The sequence below is a fragment of the Nomascus leucogenys genome, chromosome 11, assembly GCF_006542625.1.
Source record: "Nomascus leucogenys isolate Asia chromosome 11, Asia_NLE_v1, whole genome shotgun sequence".
Taxonomy (NCBI): domain Eukaryota; kingdom Metazoa; phylum Chordata; class Mammalia; order Primates; family Hylobatidae; genus Nomascus; species Nomascus leucogenys.
This window is the reverse complement of record NC_044391.1, coordinates 14589587-14615558: the sequence shown is the minus strand read 5'-3', so window position 1 is coordinate 14615558 and position 25972 is coordinate 14589587. Positions and strand designations below refer to the sequence as shown.

General features: G+C 36.5%; 1 protein-coding gene across 1 annotated transcript in view; it reads left to right on the top strand.

Moving 5' to 3' along the window:
- SEMA3A (semaphorin 3A) overlaps positions 1 to 25972 on the top strand; it is a 226570-nt gene that overhangs the window by 160364 nt on the left and 40234 nt on the right. Inside the window, exons 7-10 of the mRNA XM_030822017.1 lie at positions 18652 to 18794; positions 21702 to 21816; positions 21908 to 21977; positions 25471 to 25615. Of these exons, the coding sequence (XP_030677877.1) occupies positions 18652 to 18794; positions 21702 to 21816; positions 21908 to 21977; positions 25471 to 25615 (473 nt within the window). The remainder of the gene's footprint in view (positions 1 to 18651; positions 18795 to 21701; positions 21817 to 21907; positions 21978 to 25470; positions 25616 to 25972) is intronic.

Genomic DNA, 25972 nt, shown 5'->3' with positions numbered 1-25972 from the left:
GCAGAAGAGAAATATCCACCTGACAAATTTAGAGAAAGGACTTGTGAAATATATTTGAAAATGGTCTTGAAAAATTGTCATGATTGTTAAAGGAATTTTCATAAATAAAGTAATTTAAGAATAAAAGTTGTGGGAATCCCAAGTGGTAAGATAGGAGGATACAAGGAAATTCAACTGGGAGCAAGCCTAGAATTAGGTATAACCAGGGGCTAGGTAGTAGAGACATTGCATGTCTTTTAAAGGCATCTGAATTTGCTTGGTCAATGAAAAACCATTAAAAATTGTGTATATTTAGAGATATACCTTGTAAATATTGTAAAATATTGATTTGGAAGAAGATTATTTAAAGCAGTGGTCCATTTTTTTATAGGTACACACACATAATTTTGCTTGCAGTTTCTTTTTTTTAACTTTTGTTTTAGGTTTGGGGGTACATGTGAAGGTTAGCTTTATAGGTAAACTCGTGTCACAGGGATTTGTTGTACAGATTATTTCATCACTCAGGTATTGAGCCTAGTACCCAATAGTTATTTTTTTCTGCTCCTCTCCCTTTTCCCACCCTCCACCCTCAAGTAGAGTCCAGTGTCTCTTGTTCCCTTCTTTGTGTTCATAAGTGGTTACCATTTAGCTGCCTCTTATAAGTGAGAACATGCAGTATTTGGTTTTCTGTTCCTGTGTTAGTTTGCTAAGGATAAGAGCCTCTGGCCCCATCCATGTTCCTACAAAAGACATGATTTCATTCTTTTTTATGGCTGCATAGTATTCCATGGTGTACATGTACTAATTACATTTTTTAATTCAATCTGTCATTGATGGGCATTTAGGTTGATTCCATGTCTTTGCTATTGTGAATAGTGCTACAAAAAACATTCATGTGCATGTGTCTTTATGGTACAATGATTTATATTCCTCTTGGTATGTACCTAGTAATGGTTTTGCTGGGTTGCATGGTAGTTCAAAGCAGGGGACTCATTCGAGAGGTCACATCAATACTTTAGGAGAGAGATGAGAAGACTTTAAATAGAAAACAAATGAATAAGGGAAAAATATTCTAAAAATTATTAGTAGAGAATTGGTAGTAATTGCCAGTTAAATAGATATGGGAGATAAAACTGAAAAGATGAAAGTGGAAAAACATTTTCCCCTCAAAGGCAGGGTTGAATAAGAGATAGAAGGTACCTAATTTGACTTAAGGTACAGAGTCGAGGGCACTCCACACCACAATGATGTTCATGATGACTTCATGTATTTATGCTTGTAAGTCCAATATCCCAAAGCCTTTCACTTCTTCTTCGGTCATTTGCCTTTATGAGGAAAACTATGAACCATTGCTTTTGGTTATGAGCATTTAGTTCAAATAGCCTCATTTTGTAGTGGTAGAAGGTAGCAAGCTTTCCCACTATTCTCTTGATTAATGATTAAAAAGTATATTAAAATAGTAAATCAAATAACCAAATAGTGTAGAAGTACGTGCAACTTAGAGACATATTGCAAATTACATAGGTGCAAACACTCCATGTAGCTTGAGGCAGTAGAAGGAACTCAGCTCTTGTTATGCCCTGGCTCTGCCAGTTACTAGTTTGTACCTTGAACATTCGCTGGGTCTTAATCCCAGGATTTCTTTCTGGGGTATGTGTGGATTAGATAATGCAGATAGTACAGAAGGAAAAGGTGCAATAAACAGTATCTATTATTTTCACTTGCCTTCTGTGTTTATCTTTCATTCTAATCAGCCCTTCTCTCTCTCCTGATGTGACTTATCTTGAACTTTTCTTGGGGTTAAACTATCCCAAAGGCTATTCACAGTTTCCTAGCCAGCTAGCATCAGAAGTTTTTCCAGGCCTGTTCCTTGGCAGCCAGAAGTTTTTCTATTCCACAGCCAAAAATGATACATCTCCTCTGCTTAGGCTGTTAGCTAAGAATGTGAGATGACCTTATGTTGCATTCCCTGCATTCTTAATGTGCTGAAAGTTCCCATTCATGGTCTATTGATTCTTTGGGGCTTTTGTTTTCTGTATGTTGTGGCATAGCTGAAAAGGAAAGAAACCAGTCACTGTGGCTGCCATCCTGGTGTGCTGGCAGTCATCTGGTCATAATTATTCCCCATTACCAATTTCCAGGCTAGTTTCTTTGTAAATATTTTGAAGCCTGAGGCTGTGATATTGGAAATATTAATATAGTTTTATAATTTACATAATTTATAATTAGTCTTTGTTCATCTTAGTTGTCTTTAACAGGTTTTTAGAATCCTTATCAGCTATCAACTTGCTTCCACTGGTAATCTAAGTTTATGTTACCATTATTTATATTTATTTATTTATTTATTCATTCATTCATTCATTCATTCATTCATTTAAAGACAGAGTCTCACTTTGTCATCCAGGCTGGAGTGCAGTGGCACCATCTTGGCTCACTGCAACCTCCACCTCCTGAGTTCAAGAGATTCTCTTGCCTCAGCCTCCCAAGTAACTGGGTCCACAGGCGCCCACCACCATGCCTGGCTACTTTTTGTGTTTTAGCAGAGACGGAGATTCACCATATTGGCCAGGCTGGTCTCGAACTCCTCACCTCAAGTGATCCGCCTGCCTCAGCCTCCCAAAGTGCTGGGATTACAGACATGAGCCACCGTGCCTGATCTTATGTTACCATTAACTTTTAAACATATATTTTTATACAATATTTCACAAAGTTTTAAAAACAATGTTGTAAAATAATAACAGCTAGCAATTTTGAAGACAATAATATGCTTGTCATTGGCAGATAGATAGATGTATATGTATTCCCTAATTAATTCTCCCAACACTCCTCAAAGATATGTACTTTCTGATAGTAAAGTAACTGAGGCTAGTTGATATTTTTTTCTTTTTTCTTTTATTGTGGGGGGTGTGGGGTGTGGAGGGACAGTCTCCTCTGTTGCCCAGGCTAGAGTGCAGTGGTGCGATCTCAGCACAAAGCAACCTCCGCCTCCCGGGTTCAAGCAATTCTCGTGCCTCAGCCTCCCGAGTAGCTGGGATTATAGGTGTGTGCCACCATACCTGTCTAATTTTTTTTGTATTTTTAGAGACGAGGTTTCTTAATGTTGACCAGGCTGGTCTCACCCTACTGGCCTCTATTGATTCACCCGCCTCGGCCTCCCCACGGTGCTGGGATTACAGGCGTGAGCCACTGCACCCGGCCAACTTGATATTATTGAAGTAACAAATCTAGTGACTGGGGGAAGCCTAATTTCTACCCATTTTCTCTTAATCCTATCACAGAACAGTTTTTATATAAGTACAGTGAAGGAAAAACTTGCTTCTTTTTTTTTTTATTATTCTTATTATACTTTAAGTTTTAGGGTACACGTGCACAATGTGCAGGTTTGTTACATATCTATCCATGTGCCATGTTGGTGTGCTGCACCCATTAACTCGTCATTTAGCATTAGGTGTATCTCCTAATGCTGTCCCTCCCCCCTACCCCCAACCCACAACAGTCCCCGGAGTGTGATGTTCCCCTTCCTGTGTCGATGTGTTCTCATCGTTCAATTCCCACCTATGAGTGAGAACATGCAGTGTTTGATTTTTTGTCCTTGCGATAGTTTACTGAGAATGATGGTTTCCAGTTTCATCCATGTCCCTACAAAGGACATGAACTCATCATTTTTTAAGGCTGCATAGTATTCCATGGTGTATATGTACCACATTTTCTTAATCCAGTCTATCGTTGTTGGACATTTGGATTGGTTCCAAGTCTTTGCTATTGTGAATAGTGCCGCAATAAACATACATGTGCACGTGACTTTATAGCAGCATGATTTATAGTCCTTTGGGTATATACAGAGTAATGGGATGGCTGGGTCAGATGGTATTTCTAGTTCTAGATCCCTAAGGAATCGCCACATTGACTTCCACAATGGTTGAGCTAGTTTACAGTCCTACCAACAGTGTAAAAATGTTCCTATTTCTCTACATCCTCTCCAGCACCTGTTGTTTCCTGACTTTTTAATGATGGCCATTCTAACTGGTGTGAGATGGTATCTCATTGTGGTTTTGATTTGAATTTCTCTGATGGCCAGTGATGATGAGCATTTTTTCATGTGTGTTTTGGCTGCATAAATGTCTTCTTTTGAGAAGTGTCTGTTCATGTCCTTTGCCCACTTTTTGATGGGGTTGTTTTTTTCTTGTAAATTTGTTTGAGTTCATTGTAGATTCTGGATATTAGCCCTTTGTCAGATGAGTAGGTTGTGAAAATTTTCTCCCAATTTGTAGGTTGCCTGTTCACTCTGATGGTAGTTTCTTTTGCTGTGCAGAAGCTCTTTAGTTTAATTAGATCCCATTTGTCAATTTTGGCTTTTGTTGCCATTGCTTTTGATGTTTTAGACATGAAGTCCTTGTCCATGCCTATGTCCTGAATGGTAATGCCTAGGTTTTCTTCTAGGGTTTTTATGGTTTTAGGTCTAACATGTAAGTCTTTAATCTATCTTGAATTAATTTTTGTATAAGGTGTAAGGAAGGGATCCAGTTTCAGCTTTCTACGTATGGCTAGCCAGTTTTCCCAGCACCATTTATTAAATAGGAAATCCTTTTCCCATTTCTTGTTTTTATCAGGTTTGTCAAAGATCAGATAGTTGTAGATATGCGGCATTATTTCTGAGGGCTCTGTTCTGTTCCATTGATCTATGTCTCTGTTGTGGAAACAGTACTATGCTGTTTTGGTTACTGTAGCCTTGTAGTATAGTTTGAAGTCAGGTAGCGTGATGCCTCTAGCTTTGTTCTTTTGGCTTAGGATTGACTTGGCGATGCAGGCTCTTTTTTGGTTCCATATGAACTTTAAAATAGTTTTTTCCAATTCTGTGAAGAAAGTCATTGGTAGCTTGATGGGGATGGCATTGAATCTATAAATTACCTTGGGCAGTATGGCCATTTTCACGATATTGATTCTTCCAACCCATGAGCATGGAATGTTCTTCCATTTATTTGTATACTCTTTTATTTCATTGATCAGTGGTTTGTAGTTCTCCTTGAAGAGGTCCTTCACATCCCTTGTAAGTTGGATTCCTAGGTATTTTATTCTCTTTGAAGCAATTGTGAATGGGAGTTCACTCATGATTTGGCTCTCTGTCTGTGATTGGTGTACAAGAAGGCTTGTGATTTTTGTACATTTTGTATCCTTTATATCCTGAACATTGTTTACATCCTGAACATTGCATCAATGTTCATCAAGGATATTGGTCTGAAATTCTCTTTTTTGGTTGTGTCTCTGCCAGGCTTTGGTATCAGGATGATGCTGGCCTCATAAAATGTGTTAGGGAGGATTCCCTCTTTTTCCATCGATTGGAATAGTTTCAGAAGGAATGGTACCAGTTCCTCCTTGTACCTCTGGTAGAATTTGGCTGTGAATCCATGAGGTCCTGGACTCTTTTTTGGTTGGTAAGCTATTGATTATTGCCACAATTTCAGAGCCTGTTATTGGTCTATTCAGAGATTCAACTTCTTGGTTTAGTCTTGGGAGGGTGTATTTGTGGAGGAATTTATCCATTTCTTCTAGATTTTCTAGTGTATTTGCGTAGAGGTGTTTGTAGTAGTCTCTGATGGTAGATTGTATTTCTGTGGGATCAGTGGTTATATCCCCTTTATCATTTTTTGTTGCGTCTATTTGATTCTTCTCTCTTTTCTTTATTAGTCTTACTAGCAGTCTATCAATTTTGTTGATCTTTTCAAAAAACCAGCTCCTGGATTCATTAATTTTTTTGAAGGGATTTTGTGTCTCTATTTCCTTCAGTTCTGCTCTGATTTTAGTTACTTCTTGCCTTCTGCTAGCTTTTGAATGTGTTTGCTCTTGCTTTTCTAGTTCTTTTAATTGTGATGTTAGGGTTTCAATTTTGGATCTGTCCTGCTTTCTCTTGTGGGCATTTAGTGCTATAAATTTCCCTCTACACACTGCTTTGAATGTGTCCCAGAGATTCTGGTATGTTGTGTCTTTGTTCTCGTTGGTTTCAAAGAACATCTTTATTTCTGCCTTCATTTCATTATGTACCCAGTAGTCATTCAGGAGCAGGTTGTTCAGTTTCCATGTAGTTGAGCGGTTTTGAGTGAGTTTCTTAATCCTGAGTTCTAGTTTGATTGCACTGTGGTCTGAGAGACAGTTTGTTATAATTTCTGTTCTTTTACATTTGCTGAGGAGAGCTTTACTTCCAACTATGTGGTCAGTTTTGGAATAGGTGTGGCGTGGTGCTGAAAAAAATGTATATTCTGTTGATTTTGGGTGGAGAGTTCTGTAGATGTCTATTAGGTCTGCTTGGTGCAGAGCTGAGTTCAATTCCTGGGTATCCTTGTTAACTTTCTGTCTTGTTGATCTGTCTAATGTTGACAGTGGGGTGTTAAAGTGTCCCATTATTATTCTGTGGGAGTTTAAGTCCCTTTGTGGGTCACTCAGGACTTGCTTTATGAATCTGGGTGCTCCTGTATTGGGTGCATATATATTTAGGATAGTTAGCTCTTCTTGTTTACTTGATCCCTTTACCATTATGTAATGGCCTTCTTTGTCTCTTTTGATCTTTGTTGGTTTAAAGTCTATTTTATCAGAGACTAGGATTGCAATCCCTGCCTTTTTTTGTTTTCCATTTGCTTGATAGATCTTCCTCCATCCCTTTATTTTGAGTCTATGTGTGTCTCTGCATGTGAGATGGGTTTCCTGAATACAGCACACTGATTGGTCTTGACTCCTTATCCAATTTGCCAGTCTGTGTCTTTTCACTGGAGCATTCAGCCCATTTACATTTAAAGTTAATATTTTTATGTGTGAATTTGATCCTGTCATTGTGATGTTAGTTGGTTATTTTGCTCATTAGTTGATGCAGTTTCTTCCTAGCCTCGATGGTCTTTACAGTTTGGCATGTTTTTGCAGTGGCTGGTACCGGTTGTTCCTTTCCATGTTTAGTGCTTCTTTCAGGAGCTCTTTTAGGGCAGGCCAGTGGTGACAAAATCACTCAGCATTTGCTTGTCTGTAAAGTACTTTATTTCTCCTTCACTTATGAAGCTTAGTTTGGCTGGATATGAAATTCTGGGTTGAAAATTCTTTAAGAATGTTGAATATCGGCCCCCACTCTCTTCTGGCTTGTGGAGTTTCTGCCGAGAGATCTGCTGTTAGTCTGATGGGCTTCCCTTTGTGGGTAACCCGACCTTTCTCTCTGGCTGCCCTTAACATTTTTTCCTTCATTTCAACTTTGGTGAATCTGACAATCATGTGTCTTGGCGTTGCTCTTCTCGAGGAGTATCTTTGTGGCGTTCTCTGTATTTTCTGAATCTGAATGTTGGCCTGCCTTGCTAGATTGGGGAAGTTCTCCTGGATAATACCTTGCAGAGTGTTTTCCAACTTGGTTCCATTCTCCTCGTCACTTTCAGGTACACCAATCAGGCATAGGTTTGGTCTTTTCACATAGTCCCATATTTCTTGGAGGCTTTGTTCATTTCTTTTTATTCTTTTTTCTCTAAACTTCCCTTCTCACTTCATTTCATTCATTTCATGTTCCATCACTGATACCCTTTCTTCCAGTTGATCACATCAGCTGCCAAGGCTTCTGCAATCTTCACATAGTTCTCGAAACTTGGCTTTCAGCTCCATCAGCTCCTTTAAGCCCTTCTCTGCATTGGTTATCTTAGTTATACATTCATCTGTTTTTTTTTTTCAAAGTTTTTAACTTCTTTGCCATTGGTTTGAATTTCCTCCCATAGCTCAAAGTAGTATGATCGTCTGAAGCCTTCTTCTCTCAGCTCGTCAAAGTCATTCTCCGTCCAGCTTTGTTCCGTTGCTGGTGAGGAACTGCGTTCCTTTGGAGGAGGAGAGGTGCTCTGCTTTTTAGAGTTTCCAGTTTTTCTGCTCTGTTTTCTCCCCATTTTTGTAGGTTTTTCTACTTTTGGTCTTTGATGATGGTGATATACAGATGGGTTTTTGGTGTGGGTGTCCTTTCTGTTTGTTGGTTTTCCTTCTACCAGACAGGACCCTCAGCTGCAGGTCTGTTGGAGTTTGCTAGAGGTCCACTCCAGACCCTGTTTTGCTGGGTGTCAGCAGCGGTGGCTGCAGAACAGCAGATTTTCGTGAGACTGCAAATTCAGCTGTCTGATAGTTCCTCTGGAAGTTTTGTCTCAGAGGAGTACCCGGCCGAGTGAGGTGTCAGTCTGTCCCTACTGGGGAATGCCTCCCAGTTAGGGGGCTCAGGGGTCAGGGACCCACTTTAGGAGGCAGTCTGCCCGTTCTCAGATTTCCAACTGCGTGCTGGCAGAACCACTGCTCTCTTCAAAGCTGTCAGACAGGGACATTTAAGTCTGCAGAGGTTCCTGCTTTCTTTTTGTTTGTCTGTGCCCTGCCCCCAGAGGTGGAGCCTACAGAGGCAGGCAGGCCTCCTTGAGCTGTGGTGGACTCCACCTAGTTCGAGCTTCCTGGCTGCTTTGTTTACCTAAGCAAGCCTGGGCAATGGCGGGCGCCCCTCCCCCAGCCTCGCTGCCGCCTTGCAGCTTGATCTCAGACTGCTGTGCTAGCAATCAGCGAGACTCCATGGGCATAGGACCCTCCGAGCCAGGTGCAGGACACAATCTCCTGGTGTGCCATTTTCCAAGCCCGTTGGAAAAGCGCAGTATTAGGGTGGGAGTGACCCGATTTTCCAGGTGCGTGTCTTACCCCTTTCTTTGACTAGGAAAGGGAACTCCCTGACCCCTTGTGCTTCCCGAGTGAGGCAATGCTTCACCCTGCTTCGGCTTGCGCACGGTGCGCTGCACCAACTGTCCTGCACCCACTGTTTGGCACTCCCTAGTGAGATGAACCCGGTACCTCAGATGGAAATGCAGAAATCCCCCGTCTTCTGCGTCGCTCAGGCTGGGAGCTGTAGACCAGAGCTGTTCCTATTCGGCCATCTTGGCTCCACCTCCCAGCTTGCATCTTTTTATGTTGCTTTCTTAAAGAGTTTTCCTTCATAGTTATAACGTCAGTGGGACCTCCTTTAAAGTGTGAAGAAAAGAACGTGTATGTATATTTCTGTGAACTATCTAAATTTTTTTTTTTTTTTTGAGATAGAGTCTCCCTCTGTTGCCCAGGCTGGAGTGCAGTGTCGCAATCTCGGCTCACTGCAAACTGCACCTCCCGGGTTCACGCCATTCTCCTGCCTCAGCCTCCCAAGTAGCTGGGACTACAGGCGCCCAGCACCACGCCCGGCTAATTTTTTTGTATTTTTAGTAGAGACGGGGTTTCACCGTGTTAGCCAGGATGGTATCGATCTCCTGACCTCGTGATCCACCAGCCTCGGCCTCCCAAAGTGCTGGGATTACAGGCGTGAGCCACCACGCCCGGCACTATCTACATTTTAAAGCTTTGTTTTTTTCCTTTCATAGATGATGTTCCTATTGATTCAGAGGGGATTTCTGTCATTTTTTGCAGTCGGGTTGTATGTTCCTCCTTCCCTGCTCGGCACCCTCTGCCGTGTTTTACAACAGGACTGGCTGAGTGGTTCATGGTGTGAAATTAACTAGGCCTTGCAGCACTTGTGCGAGAGAGTTTATAAATATTAATTCCACCCTTTTTACAAATGAAATTTATATAATTTATGTCCTAGAAAACCAATATGTATCCCAACTTTTAAATTTACAGATACCCCAAATGCCTTAATTAATCATTCTGTACTTTTGATTCATTCTCAGAAAAAATATTTTTGTTCTTGTCCTTTGGGGGGCTTGTTGGTGGAAGGGATAAGTCCAGCCAAATGCTGTTCAAAATGTTGCCGTACTAGACATTCAGTCTGATTCTAATGCTGAGAGCAGCAAAATGCATTCATTATTTAAATAAGCTCAAGCTGCCAAATGAATCATAAGTGCAGCCGCGTGTCCTGTGCCAAGGTGTCATTTTCATTAAGTGTAAGATTGCACCTGAAGGACAGTTTAATTTGCAGCTGCTAAAAATATTTCAACAGAGTGGTACTGTTACAAGTGGCAGGTGGTGCCCAAACGTGAATTTTGCAAGAAATGCCATCTGTGGGATGAGGTATGGAAGAATGTCAAGGGAGTAGTAAAGGAGATAAAGGGGAAAGAGAGAAGAGTGGTGTGTTTACTCAGCGTTTATTGCTGTTATCATGACTAAAGATTCCATGCTTCACATGATAGCATTGGCCCAAAATTAGTAAATGTGATTGTTTGTTCAGCTTCCACTATGTGCTGAGGACATTGCAAAATTGCTGTGGTATCTGCAAATACAAAGTTTCTTCCCCAAAGGCATACCACTTAAGCTATGCAGATGCAAGAATCCTTCTCAATTCTATTTACCTTTCATAGTGTTTACACTGCAGTTTTATGGCAGTGAGATTAGTGCACTTTCATCTTGCTAAAATGGATATTGCCACTTCCTTTTGATGTTCAGCTTTTAATATACATTCACAATGACTTTCTGCTTCACAAAGCAAGAAATCTTTTCAAATTAATTTCAAAAATATTTTCTTACACTATTGTTAGATGGCATTTTGTGAACAGAGTAGATAACATTTTCATGTGGAAAGATATTCAGGGTCGCTGTATACATTATTAAAGATCTGTATTTGTGTCAATTAGTTTCAGTGGCCGCATTGAAATCAATAATTTCTATCTGCAGGCTGAAAATAGGTATTCTCTACTTTAATGGGCCACAGGACACAGGTTTAAAAAGAAAATCTAATTATTAGATCTGAGTTTTTCATTTCTGCTTGTCATTTAATGGGAGTGACTGGACATAGAATTGCTTCCTTTGTGAATATCATGAACTTTCTTAGGTTACCAAGGGGAATTAATAAAGTAGGTCAATCTGAATAGATATTGGTAAACCTTTTCCGTAGGGAGTTTTTGATGACAAGGCAAGTTATTGAATTTCTTGTAGTTTCACAGGACAATGGGAATCTCTGATCTCCAACATATGCATTGTTCTTAGCTACATAAAATGGAGAGACATGTTTTCTATTATTTTAATCCTATTGACAAAATCTAATTCTGAAGAATTGCAAATAGAAAATTTTAATGCATTAATTATCTAATGCAAAGAAAAGAACAGCTTCTTCTAGGTTAAAAGAACATTCATAAAATTTCAAAAAAGCATTTTGAAAACCTGCCATTGTATAATATCTTGCAGAAATAGTAGCAAATTTAAAGAAGCATGTGTAAGCATTTCTTTAACTGACAACCTAAACATTTTCCAGTCTATGATGAGCTCGACTCATCCAAAAAACTTGTAAACCATGCCAAAAAACAAGAAAATGTAATTCCTTCTTTCAAAAGAACCTACCCATTTTTAGTTCCAGAGATTCATTTGTGTATTAATTCATTCACTGAGTCATTTGGGAATTATGCATTGTTTCAGGATTTATGCTTAGCAAGAAAGAAAAAGAAAAAAATAGGGATATTAGTTTACAAGAAGATGGAGGGAAACAAGTGATTAAGATAGAGTTTTATAGATTCTAATTGTGGAATATGCACCAGATGCCAGGGAAAGGTTTGTGTGTTAAAAGGCAATAGACCATACAACGTGGTTTGGAGATGGTAAGGCCGGAGGCAGGGAAAAAACAGAGTGAATGTGACTGCCAGGAGAGAAAAGATAAGGGCCTACATGCGGATAGTTGCAGTGGGAAAGATTAAAAATAAGCTTACTGGAAAACATTGTTATATATAGAAGCTGAAGGCGAGAGAGGGAGAAATATAGGACAAATGCCTAAGACAAATATGAAAATGCAGATATTATAAAAAGAATTAAATGTTATAAAATAAGTAGAAGCAAATATTCTTTCCATGTCATATGAACAACAAGTTTATAAAGATAGTAGATAAGGTGTTGTAGAATGATAAACAGTTTAATTAAAGGATTCCTAATGAGAGTCTGTGGTCAGTTCTGGTGGAAAGATATATCAAGGTTAGTTAATGCATATTAGGAACACTGTGAATAATGTAACAAGGTTTTCTATTTCCCTATCGTGCTAAAAAACTTGGGAGCCAAAATCGTGACCTACCTCAAGTATATATATTGATCCATGTGGTAGATACTTTCAGCCTTTGTCCTGACAGAGTAACGTCAGTACATCAGTTTTGTCTTTTTGGTTTGTATGTCTTAAATTGTGTTAATTTCTCAAATCTATGAAACCTGAAATCTCTTCTGGAAAATGTATTGTATAAATGCATTCATATTTATTTTTGTACACTGTATGAGGGGCTTAGAGGAAATAGATAATGCAGGTGGAAGAGCAGTTATATTATTCCAAAATATTACTGTAAAATAATGACACGAATTATACTGGCAACATTAAGATTATAAAACAAGAAAAGAAAATGAAAACCATATAAATACTTGTGGTATTAAATTTAGAGCACTGAAAAAGAAGTCCTGCAAGAGATGGAAAATTTTAAGGTAAAATAACATTTTATTTTGATGAGATTTACCAAAATGAAAAAGGTAGGAGCAGAAGCAGTTTCAAGAGGAAAGTTTGTAAGTAAGAAACTTATAAACTTAAGAAATTACTTAAGATATTTCTTATAAAATTAAGAAATAGGTATGATAAAGTTTTAGTGAGATATCTAGATAGAAATTTTTATCCAGAATTTTGAAATGCAGCATTGGGTCTAAAAAAAGAAATAGGAAAGTTGACATAGCTTGATGAAGTTGAAGCTATAAAAATATATAAGTTCTTGAAGGGAAATAAGTAAATATAAGATAATTAACAGCCGGGCACAGTGGCTCACGCCTGTAATCCAGCACTTTGGGAAGCCAAGGTAGGTGGATCACCTGGGGTTAGGAGTTCAAGACCAGCCTTGTCAACATGGTGAAACCCTATCTCTACTAAAAATACAAAAATCAGCTAGGTGTGGTGGCATCGCCTGTAATCCCAACTACTTGGGAGGCTGAGGCAGGAGAATCACTTGAACCTGGGTGGTGGAGGTTGCAGTGGGCCTATATCATGCCAGTGCACTCCAGCCTGGGCAACAGAGTGAGACTCCATCTCAAAAAAAAAAAAAAAGAAAAAAATCATTAACAATATTGAAATAGTGAAAGAAACACTAGGTGATGACTTCATTTATAGAAGTAAAAGAAAATAAAGGACGCCTAAAGAAAAATTTAAGAATATATATAGAAATTTAGAAAAAGGGAAAGAGAAGTCATGAATGAAATAGTGAAGTTTAGATAGTTTACAATTCAGGTTCAGAGTCAGAAAAGCCAAAAGAAGCCAGAAAAAGCAATGGAAATATTAGAAACATGTGAAATTGTATTGTGCCAATGTCTGAGGACAACTAAAGCAGGATAAGTATACAAATCTATTTTTTTTACTTGATAGTTCTGGTTGATTATCAATACAATAGTAGTGAAGGATGCAAAACGGCAGGATATATGTGTACCCATTGAAAAAGTCCTCTGGTTTAATGAATGAATGCAAGGAATTATGAGAATCTACAGCATACAGTGTCTGTGGGAATTTATTTTCAGGATAAAAAAATTTTAAAATACATATTTGTATTTAAAGAGAGTCGTTAAAAAGGGAAAGAATAAAAATCTAAGGAAGAACTATATCGCCTTCCTTCCTTTCTGCAACTCCCCACTTGTGAGAATCCTTTCTACGTTTCCTCACCTTTCTCCAGGTCTTAGGTTCTCTTCTCTCTCTTTTTTTTTTTCTTTTTACTCTGTACACTCCTAATCACTCCATTGGCTCAGTTTCAAATAACTTCAACTCTAGTTCACATTTCCTTCATAAGCTTTTTTATTCATGACCTCTGGGTCTTCACAAGGCTCTCACTCTAAAGACGCACTAAACAGAGCTTGTCCTCCTTCCATCTCTCAAATCTTCCCTTGCTCACATGCTCTCTTAGTAACTCCTCTACAAGCAATTATTCAAATCAGAAGTTTCTTTTTCATGATTTTTCTCACTATTTCTTACATTCGACATATTATTAATGAGCATGATTCATCAATTCTCTTTTCAATTGATCTCTGCATGTCTCCTTTCTCTATCCTCACTACCCCATCCATATCCAGGTCACTGTCGTTTCTCATTTGTCTGGAAGACCAGCCACCAAACTGGTCTTCCTGCCTTCATTTTGGCCTCACTGCAATTGTTTTTTGTTGTTGTTTTTTGTTTGTTTTGTTTTTCTCTGCAGCAGCCAGAAAATATACTCCTGACAATGTCATTACTAGGTCTAGAACACTTCAGTGGCTTTGTCCAGAGCCAGTAGGCCAGATATATTTCTGAACATGACTTCCTGCATATTCTGGTCTCTGCTTAACTTTCTGTCATCATTTCTCACCACCTCCCTTTTTCTTGACTACTCTCTATGTGTACAACTTTCTCCGTTGTTTCTGTGATTTTGCAAATGCATTCCTTCACCTGAGATGTTTCTGGTTATTCTTCAGATCTTGAAGTATATGTCATATCTTCTGACTAAGACTTATGCAGATTCTTTCTGGTGTATTCCTTCAATGTCCTATCTCCCATGGCATTTTTTTCTAAGCTCTTATTTTTGTTCTTTCTGTGCAGTTTAACAATTGTTCAGTTTAATTATCAGAACTCCCTTGAAGATAATAACTACAATGTAGACAAAAAACATTTTACCTTAATATGCCCTAATCTTCCGCAATCCAGAGTATACAGTAGGTGCTTAACACTTATTTTATAAATGAAAATATAAATGGCAAGTGATTGCATGAAGAATAAGTTATTTGAGCAATAGTTTGTAGAATATTGGATTGAGAGCACATAGTGAGAGACCTTAGACTTAAAAATGAGAAAAGATCATTCTTCCCTGAAAGGAAGAGAAATTCGGGAGGTGAAGGAAGGAGAAGGAGGGAGTTATTACTAAATGGCTTTGGTCCTATCAGTACAGCAAGTAACACCACCATCTTGAGAGAATAAATTAAAGATGTGTATTTGTCGATTTGAGGAAGAGCAGGGTGCTTTAAAACAGTTGCTGATAATAAATCTAGAGTGATCTTAGAAGAAAATAAAACAATTTCTTAGCAACACTAGGGTTCTTGTTTAGGAAAAATAGCTTCAATTTATAGCAGATATATTTACTATGAGTACATGGGGTTTTAAACCCTTGCTTAAGTGTAAGGACAAAGGGAAAAAAATCTGGGGATTTATAAAGCTGGTACAGTGGAGATTCCAGCAGCCAAGAAATCCTAGATAATATGGAAGACAGTTGGAATGACTGATTTGAAGGTTTGGATTGAATAAAGAGGTGATTCATCAGCGAGAGGATGAATACACTTAGAGAATAAGAGAGAGGGCTAAGAGGACAAAACATAACAAGGAAGGGGAAGGCAACGTTTGTGGGACTCAAGAAGTAGAAAATGTGTGGTGAGCAGAGGTTTTGACCAAAAAGCAGATTTTCTAAATGTGAAACATTAGAAGAATGGCTACTTTTAAATTGTTAGATCAGCTAAAATCAAGGCCTGTTTTATTTGGAAATGGGAATGATTGTTTTTCAAGTCTGAGATATAACCTAAATTTCTTGAACACAAGTTATGTTAAATTGACAGTGTTTTTCTTGGATATTCTCATTTTCTGTGTTAATGAATTTGGTTTTCATTTTCTGTGCATACTTCTATTTTGTGGCTGTACCTGAAACTCGATGAGATTGTTAATTCACATGCAAAAATCCCCACATCTGTAGTTATCATATACTGAAGAAGACACTAAGATTGAAGGTCCTTTCAGCAATGAATATACTTGATAATTTGCTTGAGTTATTTCCCACTAGTGTCCACATTTGTAAGATAATAATTAGCCTCACATATTTTAGAGAGGTCAGTGCAGTGCTCAATGATACCTTCACTCATGCCCAAACACCAAGAGAACATAAGAATCTATAAATGTAAAATATTGTTTTCTTTGTTGTCATTTTCATGCTTTTAACATGGCTTTTGTTAGACTGTGGCTTTCTGAGAACAAGGATTATGTATTATGGATTCTCTTTTCTACATGGTGTCTTGCACATATTTATGATCTAATAACAGGCAACTGAATTTAATTACTTAGAGTTCTTTAAGTTATTCAAGTGTTTGTATGAACAACTACACTAATTTGGGAGGTAATAATAGACCAACTTCTCCCTCCATTGTTCCAGTATTAAAGCAGAAGAATGTATGATTGTTTTCATTTTTATTCTGCATTTGGATTATAATATCCTCAAACTTACCATGTGATGGAGGCTTCCTTTCAGTATCATCATAACGATGTTAATATAGTATATTTGTTAACATTTTACAAATTTGTTTCACATGTCTTAGGCTTAAAATATTTGTTTTTGTATGAACTATTTATGACAGACAAGCTGAATAGGTCTCAGTCTGAAGTAACTCGGTTTGAAATAAACATAATTTGAAAATCATGCATCTGAGCTTAGAGAGGGAAGAGTCTTGTTAAAGGACACAGAAGCTACAAGTGACTAAATTAAATCACTGCACACACAGGTTTCTTTTTTTTTTTTTTTTGAGACGGAGTCTCACTCTGTTGCCCAGGCTGGAGTGCAGTGGCACAATCTCGGCTCACTGCAAGCTTCGCCTCCCTAGTTCATGCCATTCTCCTGCCTCAGCCTCCCAAGTAGCTGGGACTACAGAAGCCCACCACCACGCTCGGCTAATTTTTTGTATTTTTAGTAGAGACGGGGTTTCACCGTGTTAGCCAGGATGGTCTCAATCTCCTGACCTTGTGATCCACCCACCTCAGCCTCCCAAAGTGCAGGGATTACAGGCGTGAGCCACCATGCCGGGCCAGGTTTCTGTTACATATGTGCTCACATACACACACACGCACACATTTCTGGAGCCTAACTTTACCAATATGATAGTAATTCTTTAGTTTGTGACAGTAATTCCTAACATGTCACATTAATTATTCTGCTCACCATTCATCATGAGAATACATACTCCTCATTATATATGCATATTTACATATATATATGTATGAATATAAACAAGTAGAAATTTTTGAACAAAAGAAAGCTTTGCAACAGTTATCCAGGTTAGAATATTGCATTATTGTACGGATCTTTTTAAAAAGCTGGTGCTAAGCAATTCTACTTTAAAACTACTATTCTCCTATTCTTGTTCACTGGCACACTGAGCTTTAAATATGAACAGGTAATATTTCATATGTTTCATGTTATTTCCAGAATCTGTATAATTTCCCTGAAAAGGATAGTAAAGTGTGGCCTTGTGAAATATATTTGAATGCATGGTCCCAGAGCAAATGTTAAAAGGTTACAAGCATAGGACACATGATAATGATGATTATTCACAGGTGTAAAGATCAGGACTAAATAACTTGGATTATATGTGGATAAAGCTAGTTTCAAGTTCTGATCTCTTTCTGGTCTCTTAAGAATGGTGCTGACCTATACGTGTATATTTCATTGTTACCTGGATAAAATAATACACTAAGGGATAAAGGTAGATTATTGTAAGAATATAATTGTCTGCAGTATCCTAAGTGCCTTCAGTGAGGTACACTTAGCTTCGTCGCACATAGCGTCTTAAACCTATGAATTTTTACATATTTTATATAGTTTGAGAGGCACAGGCATATCGACCCAAGAACATTCAAAAGTACTTTTTGAAGTGGAGCTCTAAATATTGCTGATATACATTCTGCATAACCTAGACAGTCCCCTCCCTTCACCATTTTTCTTTTCTTTTCTCATTGCACAGATATTCATGACTGCCTATCACGTTTTAAGCTCTAGGTTCACCATATCAAAAAACAAATACGACAAATCCTTATTCTCATGGAATGTATATTTCATTGGGTGGCAGGGGAGACAGACAATAAGCAAGGAAGATTAGATAGATAAATGGATAGATTAATCAATAAATAGTTTGGGAGATATATCATACCAGACAATAAATCCAATTAAGATATTGGAGAGTTTGGAGAAGGAGTGAGACAGCAGAGGTTCATTCTGGCTGTCGTGTGGAGACAAAGGTTGGTAAGGTAGAAACTAAGAAACTAGCTAGGAATCTATTTTAATAATTCAGATTGGCAATAGTTTCCTGAAGGAAAGTGATATTGAAGAATGTGGTAAGAAATGGTGATAAATAGGGATATGCTGATAGATAGAATGTTGGGTATGAGAGAAAGGGAGAATTCAAGGGTGGCCAGGGTTTTTTCCTGTGTATCTAGTGGAATGACACTGCCATTTACAGGAAAGGGGAATGACAGGAGAGGATTTATTTTGTTTTATATGGATTTCACTTTTCCCTGCCCACCCAGTCTTTGCTGAAAACTCAATTAGACCAATTAGTATTTTGATTTAAATTCTTATGCTTAAAAGAAAGAATAACTATGGCAACAGCAATAAGTAATATTTGATAGTACTTATAGTTTGCAAAATATTTTAATATCCAGTAATGCATCTGCAATGTATGATCACCCTAAAGACTTTTTTCTGCACCTACTCCTAACCTTCAGAACAAAATAAATAAATTTTTCTAGAGATATAAGGTATTTTGTAAGATACTTTATAATTCATGAAGAACAGTTAATATGTACCTACAAAATGAACAAAGGAAAGATACGTTTCTTGAAATATATCAATTAAGAGTTAAGAAAAAGTAAAAGTGGACTGTTCAGAATGATATTTATTAAGCTGTGAATTAATATATATGCTATAATTTGTCTCTCAGATCCAAAGTTCATTAGTGCCCACCTCATCTCAGAGAGTGACAATCCTGAAGATGACAAAGTATACTTTTTCTTCCGTGAAAATGCGATAGATGGAGAACACTCTGGAAAAGCTACTCACGCTAGAATAGGTCAGATATGCAAGGTGAGGTAAAGAAAAAAAATGAGAAGGATGTCATTTTCCCATAACAGCTTTGCTTTTTAAAATTTTCTACCTGTGTGCATATACAATAAAAATTATAGCTAAAGCTTGACTGATGTAACAAATAAATGGTAAATAATGATTGAATATTATAGTTGGTTATGAGTAACTCTTCGCAGTCAAATATGCAGGTACAGGTTGTGAGGTAACTGGCATTATTTCACAATTACATTACATAATATCTGTTTGAAATTCTAGAGTAACAAAATGATTTTATTTTACCTTGGAGAAGATAATTTATGTTGTTTCAGTCCTAGCACAGTTTTCTATACCTTGTAAGTTTTTTAGTTTTTGTTTTGTTTTGAGACAGAGTCTTGCTCTGTCCCCTAGGCTGGAGTGCAGTGATGCAATCTCAGCTCACTGCAAACTCCGCCTCCCTGGTTCAAATGATTCTCCCACCTCAGCCTCCCAAGTAGCTGGGATTACAGGCACCTGCCATCATGCCTAGCTAAGTTTTGTATTTTTAGTAGAGACGGGGTTTCACCATGTTGGCCAGGCTGGTCTTGAACTCCTGATCTCAGGTGATCAGCCCCCCCTCGGCCTCCCAAAGTGCTGGTATTAAAGGTGTGAACCACTGCACCCCGCCTACCTGGTAAGTTTTGAATAAATATTTGTTGTTGGAAGTTGTGAAGTATTCATTTAAGAAAGAAAAACATGAAAGCTCGTTTTTACAAACTAATTGTAGCATCCTGTGTACACATATACACACACACACAAACACAGTTTTGAAGCTGTGAGCTTTACCTATCTGAGGTATTTCACTTCTTGTGTGGCATAATGTCAAATGTAATATTGCATTATACTGTTAGATACATAGAATAAAAATTGCTCAATAAACACTTATAGATTAATTAGTATCATCAGTGTGAAAATATAATAGTTCCATTTGTTTCCCTCTATGGTACATAGTGCAGTATTCATGCAATATGAAAAAGTTAACTGTTAGTATATATTAAAGCACCCTTCAAATAAAGAAAATCATAAGGCCACATTCAATGATTGTCTTAAAATTTAATTCTATCTTTTGAAGAAAGCATCCTGAAATTTAAAAAATCTGTTTCTTTCTATGTGTGACCTGTTACCCCAATATGATCTAATTATTATCTCTAGTATATTCAATTACTGAAAAATTAAAAGTTTTCAATACTTGAAAACATACAAATAACACGTGAAGTAGATGAGACCTTTTTCTCCACAAAATACATATCATATTTAAAAGCACTACTTTCAAGGCTTAAAAAAAAATCTTTAAGGTGTATAAAAGTATATAAACAAAATAGAAATCAATTTTACTTTAAAGGAACATGTTCTCTCAATATATGTACATAAATATCATTTTTGAAAACTATAGTTTCTAGTAAACACATACCTCAGTAATAGAATTGATTACTATGCTTAGATTAAATCAGTTTTCTTCAAGGTGAGAAGACTTTCAAAATGTTTTCTCTGGAATGAGTTTCCTTTATTAAGGGTTATTCAAATATTTTCTCAAAGTGCTGTTTGTAAAATATAAATTGCTTCAACTCCTTCAGCTTACAAAATATTTGATGCTAGCATGCTTTTGTTTGCTATCTATTTTTCTATGGGTATTTAAGGCATATATTTGTCATCCATTTGTTAAATACTCACTGAATGCCTACTGTGTACAAGCACTGGCTGTGAACCAGCCTAGGTAGGTAAGATCTCAACACATAGTAGGTAGGAGAGAGAGCATTATACCAAAACAAAACGAATCCATTCATTGCAGAGTAGAAAGGAAGGTTAAGTGATTTTTAAAGATTCTATCATTTATTTTAATAGACAATAAAAATTGTACATATTTACTGTGTGCAATATGATGTTTCAAAATGTGTATGCATTGTGAAACGGCTAGATCATGCCAATTAATATGCATTATCTCACATACTTATAATTCTTCGTGGTGAGAAGACTTAAAATCTCTTTTCACAATTTTCAATATAATTCATTGTTATTAATTAAAGTCATGGTGTTGTACAATAGATCTCTTAAACTCATTTCTCCTAAGTGAAATTTTACATCTTGGACCAAATCTCTTCATCCCTCCCCCAAAGTCCCTGGTAACCACCATTCTACTCTCTGCATCTGTGAGTTCAGCTTCTTATATTCCACATATAAGTGAGGTCATGTGATATTTGTCTTTCCGTGCTTGTCTTATTTCTGTTAACATAATGTCCCCCGGTTTATTCATGTTGTCTCAAATGACAAGATTTCCTTCTTCTTGATTTTTATTTTTAAACTGTAAATTGACAATTATGATTATATAAATTTATGAGTACAAAGCAATGATTTATGAATATAATGTGGAATAATTAAATCCAATGATTAAAACACCCATCACCTCAAATACTTATTTTTTGTGGTGAGAGCATTTGAAATTTACTCTCTTACTATGATTTTGAAATGTATAATACGTTATTATTTATGATACCACATTGTGTAACATATCTCAAAGAAAAAACTGTTTCTTCCTCTTATCTAATTGATTTCCTTTTTTTTAAGGCTGAATTGTAGACCATTATGTAAATGGACCGCAATTTCTTTATCCATTGATCTGTACGTGAACATGAATTGACTTTATAAGTAATCCCTTGAATAAATAAAGGGACTACTCACAGTAAATATCTCTTAAAAAGTCAAAAAAGCTTGAGGGAATGATTTGACCACAAATGTAACAATAAGTGATAGTTATCTATATCTGGTCATTTAAAATGATTAAGAACTTTTAAAACATGAGAAACTATTTTATGTTTGAAGATATGAAGAAAATAGAAATACTTGAAATTATCATTTTCATTAACAGTGCCTAACACTGGTGTTCCCTTCTTTCAGAATGACTTTGGAGGGCACAGAAGTCTGGTGAATAAATGGACAACATTCCTCAAAGCTCGTCTGATTTGCTCAGTGCCAGGTCCAAATGGCATTGACACTCATTTTGATGAACTGCGTAAGAAGCTAGTGTTTATGTATAGAGAATATTTGTTCAGACTTTGCCATTCCATAAAAAAGCAACTTTCTCCAATTTTGTTTTTAAACAGAGGATGTATTCCTAATGAACTTTAAAGATCCTAAAAATCCAATTGTATATGGAGTGTTTACGACTTCCAGGTAAATAACTTTTTAACTACCTTATAGAAACTTCATGTTATTTAGGTGGTATCCAAGTACTCATAATTTGCGAAAGTATATTTTTGAAAGACACGTGTTGCTTTAACCTTTGAGCTATTGTGTATTCTTGGGTGACTGAAGTTATGATCTATGTAGATGTTTGTTTTTTAAATCAATTTTAGAAAAAAATCATCATTGTAATGATGTGAATGTGTAATGGTGAAACAGTTTGAAATGTTTATGTCATCTTATGCATATCTTTGACTTTAAACCTTTGAATATAATGTAAAATATTATAGAGATGGAAGTCTGAGTTTTGGGAAGAGTTTGTAGGGATATAAATTAAGGATGGAAAAATTAATTTAAAATTTGTTGAAAATATAATGGAAACAATTCTCTGTCTCTTGATCTCTCTGTCACTTTAGTCAATTGCTAATGAATTAGATAAGAGAAAAGCCCATCGGCAATTCCACTGAAAGTCCTATCTTTGACCAGATGATCAGCATGGGAATCTGGGGACAAAATACATCTAGAAATGTCAAAACAGTCCATGGTTCTTCCCCGTATGTCTATTCCACAGATGGGATATTTGCTACACTTTCCTGTGGTCTTTAAGCCTTTAACCCTAGAACTAAACTAGAAATGTATATGTCTGGAGAAAGTTGATTGTTTACAAAAGAAATGTTTTAATTGCTTTTAGGTAATTTAAAAAATTATTAATACAATCATCACTTCTCAACCTTTTAGCTAAGATTCTGTGAAAAATTATTAATACAACAATTGAAGACACTTTAATTACGTAGTGTAAATAGTTTTAAAGTTTTTTAAGTCAGTAAAGAGATTCTCTTTGTAAAAAAAATCTACTTTTTTTTTTCCTGAGACTCCATTTAGTTTTTTATTATCTACCTTGTAACCCAGATTTTAAAATAATCATGTAAAAAGACATAAAATAAACAAAAACCTTCAGGATTACAGCACTAGGGTTACATTATAACCACATAAAAAGACATAATAAAAACAAACAAAAATCTTCAGCATTACAGCACATAATAAAAACAAACAAAAACCTTTAGCATTACAGCATTATATCTGGGTTTGTTTTTTTTTGTAACCAGTGTCAAACTCAAACTTAATTCCCTTGTCCTTTTATCCCTGCCCTGCTTTTCCTGCTCTTTCTCCACTGGCTCCTTCCCTTCTTCCTTCCCCTTCTACTTCCTCTCTTTCTCTTCCTCTTGCCTCCTTCCCTCTTTCCTCATCTTTCTCCCTTTTCTATTTCTCATCCTCCCTAAGTCTCTTGCTGTCAATTAAGCAGATTATTTCCCTCCAGACTATTACATTCGTATAAAGTTCACATTACCTGGGGTTGTTGAAAGAAGCACATGTACATTTACATGCATATAAAGAAGGATATGCATTGGGACATGGATGAAATGTTAAAAGAAAAATAATTTAAAATCAAAAGTCAGGAAAAGTACTGCAAGTAACTTTGATAGTACAGAAAATGATTAACTGCGATGTCCAACACTGTTTTATTCTGTAACTATTAAAGCCATTACAAATCGCTTGGACGTTTTTACTCAATAATTTTTAAAAATCACATAAAAATTAAGAAATCCATATTCCTAAAACTATTTGCAGTTCTGCATACCTAAATGATATTTCTTCCCTTTAGAAAAAAAAAACAGAATGACTAAGCTATAGAACTTGAGAGACTCACACAAATATGAATCAATTTCTTCTGTTTCCTCATTGCTTAGTGCAGTGGCTCAAATTTGAGTGTGCATCAGAATCTCCTAGAGAGCATGATAAAATTCAGATTCCTAGGCCTTGCCTCCAGAGTTTCTGACTCAATAGAAATTAAATGGGACCTAAGAATATGCAGTTCAAATAAGTACCCAGGTGATGCCCATGTTGTTTGTCTAGGGACCACCTTTTGAGATCTAGAGATAAAATAATTTCACCTCTTTATGTCAATAGAATGGATATTTGTATGTGAGTGAGTCTTAATAATTACATATCATACTCCTTAAGTATTTCAATGATAGCTGATTTAATCAAAGATAAGCAAAGAACAATGGAAAGAGGATAGATAACCCAAACATTACAAAGTGTGATGTATCAAGTATGCACTAATTTGCTATTTGTTCTGCTTTGAAAATGTTATTAAATTCTATAAGTATTTATTGAGGTTTACTCTCTGAAATGCCATGTGATATGTAATTGATGTAGCCGAAAAGAAGCCAGGCATGGTCTCTTCCCTCATGAAGCTTGCAGTCTATGAAACGCTGTCTATATGCAGTAGTTTCCAATAATAAACTGTTGCAAGCACATGTTGTTCATTTGGTCGGATTTATATGTAATTTTCAAGGGGGAAAGTTTGGTTAAAAGACAAGCATTCCATATTTTAAATGTGCATAACTGTTTAATATCTTTGTATAAATACATTACTCAAGCCACATTTCTATAAGCCTAATAAAATGGAAATTTTTTTTTTTTTTTTTGAGACGGAGTCTTTCTCTGTCTCCCAGGCTGGAGTGCAGTGGCGCGATCTCGGCTCACTGCAAGCTCTGCCTCCCGGGCTCACACCATTCTCCTTCCTCAGCCTCCTGAGTAGCTGGGACTGCAGGCGCCCGCCACCACACCTGGCTAATTTTTTGTATTTTTAGTAGAGACGGGGTTTCACCGTGTTAGCCAGGATGGTCTCGATCTTCTGACCTTGTGATCCGCCCGCCTTGGCCTCCCAAAGTGCTGGGATTACAGGCTTGAGCCACTGTGCCCGGCCATAAAATGGAAAATTGTGGCAATTCAGTGGCTTACTTCCAGTCTATCTATCTGATTTTTTGTTTAGCAAACAAAATTTTTTAGTGAAATTATGAATATAATTGCTGTAATTCTCCACTTTAACTGAGTGAAATAGCTACTAACGTAATTATTTTCTGTGTTAGAAAGAGCTGATTTTAAGTGTCTTCACAAGAATCAACTTCCTACTTGATCTAATACTTTTGGTAATTTAAAAATAATATAATGTGGCACATCATTTGACACTATTTTTTGTACTAGTTTCAGCCTACAAAGTGAGTTCTTAAACATTCTTGCTAATTTAAAAGTTTCCTGGTTTCAGTAATAATGCTTGAGACTTAACCAACATTTTTAAACATTTCCCCATGATATTAAAATTACATATTCATTTATAGTTTATATGTATTTGTTTTTTCTATCAAAATTTAGTACTCTATGTTTCATATGAAGGCATCTATTCCATGAGTACTAAAGCCATTTTCACCTATGCCTTCTATTTTTAAGAAATCAAATTTTGTTCTTTTGTGTATTGTTAAATGCATACATGTGACTAGAAAAATCCCAAACATTATTGCTAAGAATTTATATTCATATTTTAATAAATAATATCTAAAATGTAAGAACTCAGTATCAATATTTCTCTTACCACTGTATAAAGATGAACATCTGTTTTTATTCTTGCTGTCTTGTTCAGTAACATTTTCAAGGGATCAGCCGTGTGTATGTATAGCATGAGTGATGTGAGAAGGGTGTTCCTTGGTCCATATGCCCACAGGGATGGACCCAACTATCAATGGGTGCCTTATCAAGGAAGAGTCCCCTATCCACGGCCGGGAACTGTAAGTAGCTTAGGTGTTTAAAATGTGAAATGAATATATTTCTGCCAAAGGTCAAAAAACAATGCAGCTTCAGACAGATATTAAATGTATCCTGTAATGTAGAAAAAAGGATTTCAAGATTATAAATTAAAGCAAGACAAAGATTTTCCATGACTGAATGAAATTTCACATTTAAAAACATGTTCTTTACAGATGTCAGTGCTTAAATTCAGTATAAGATATAAATCTAAAATTATTAAATCACTTAAATTTTTGATCACACATTTCTAAATTTTTGCAAACTATTTTTACATGGTAGTAGAGAAGTGCAGAAATAATTTTCAGTCTCATGAAAATACATTTTATTGTGTCTTCCAG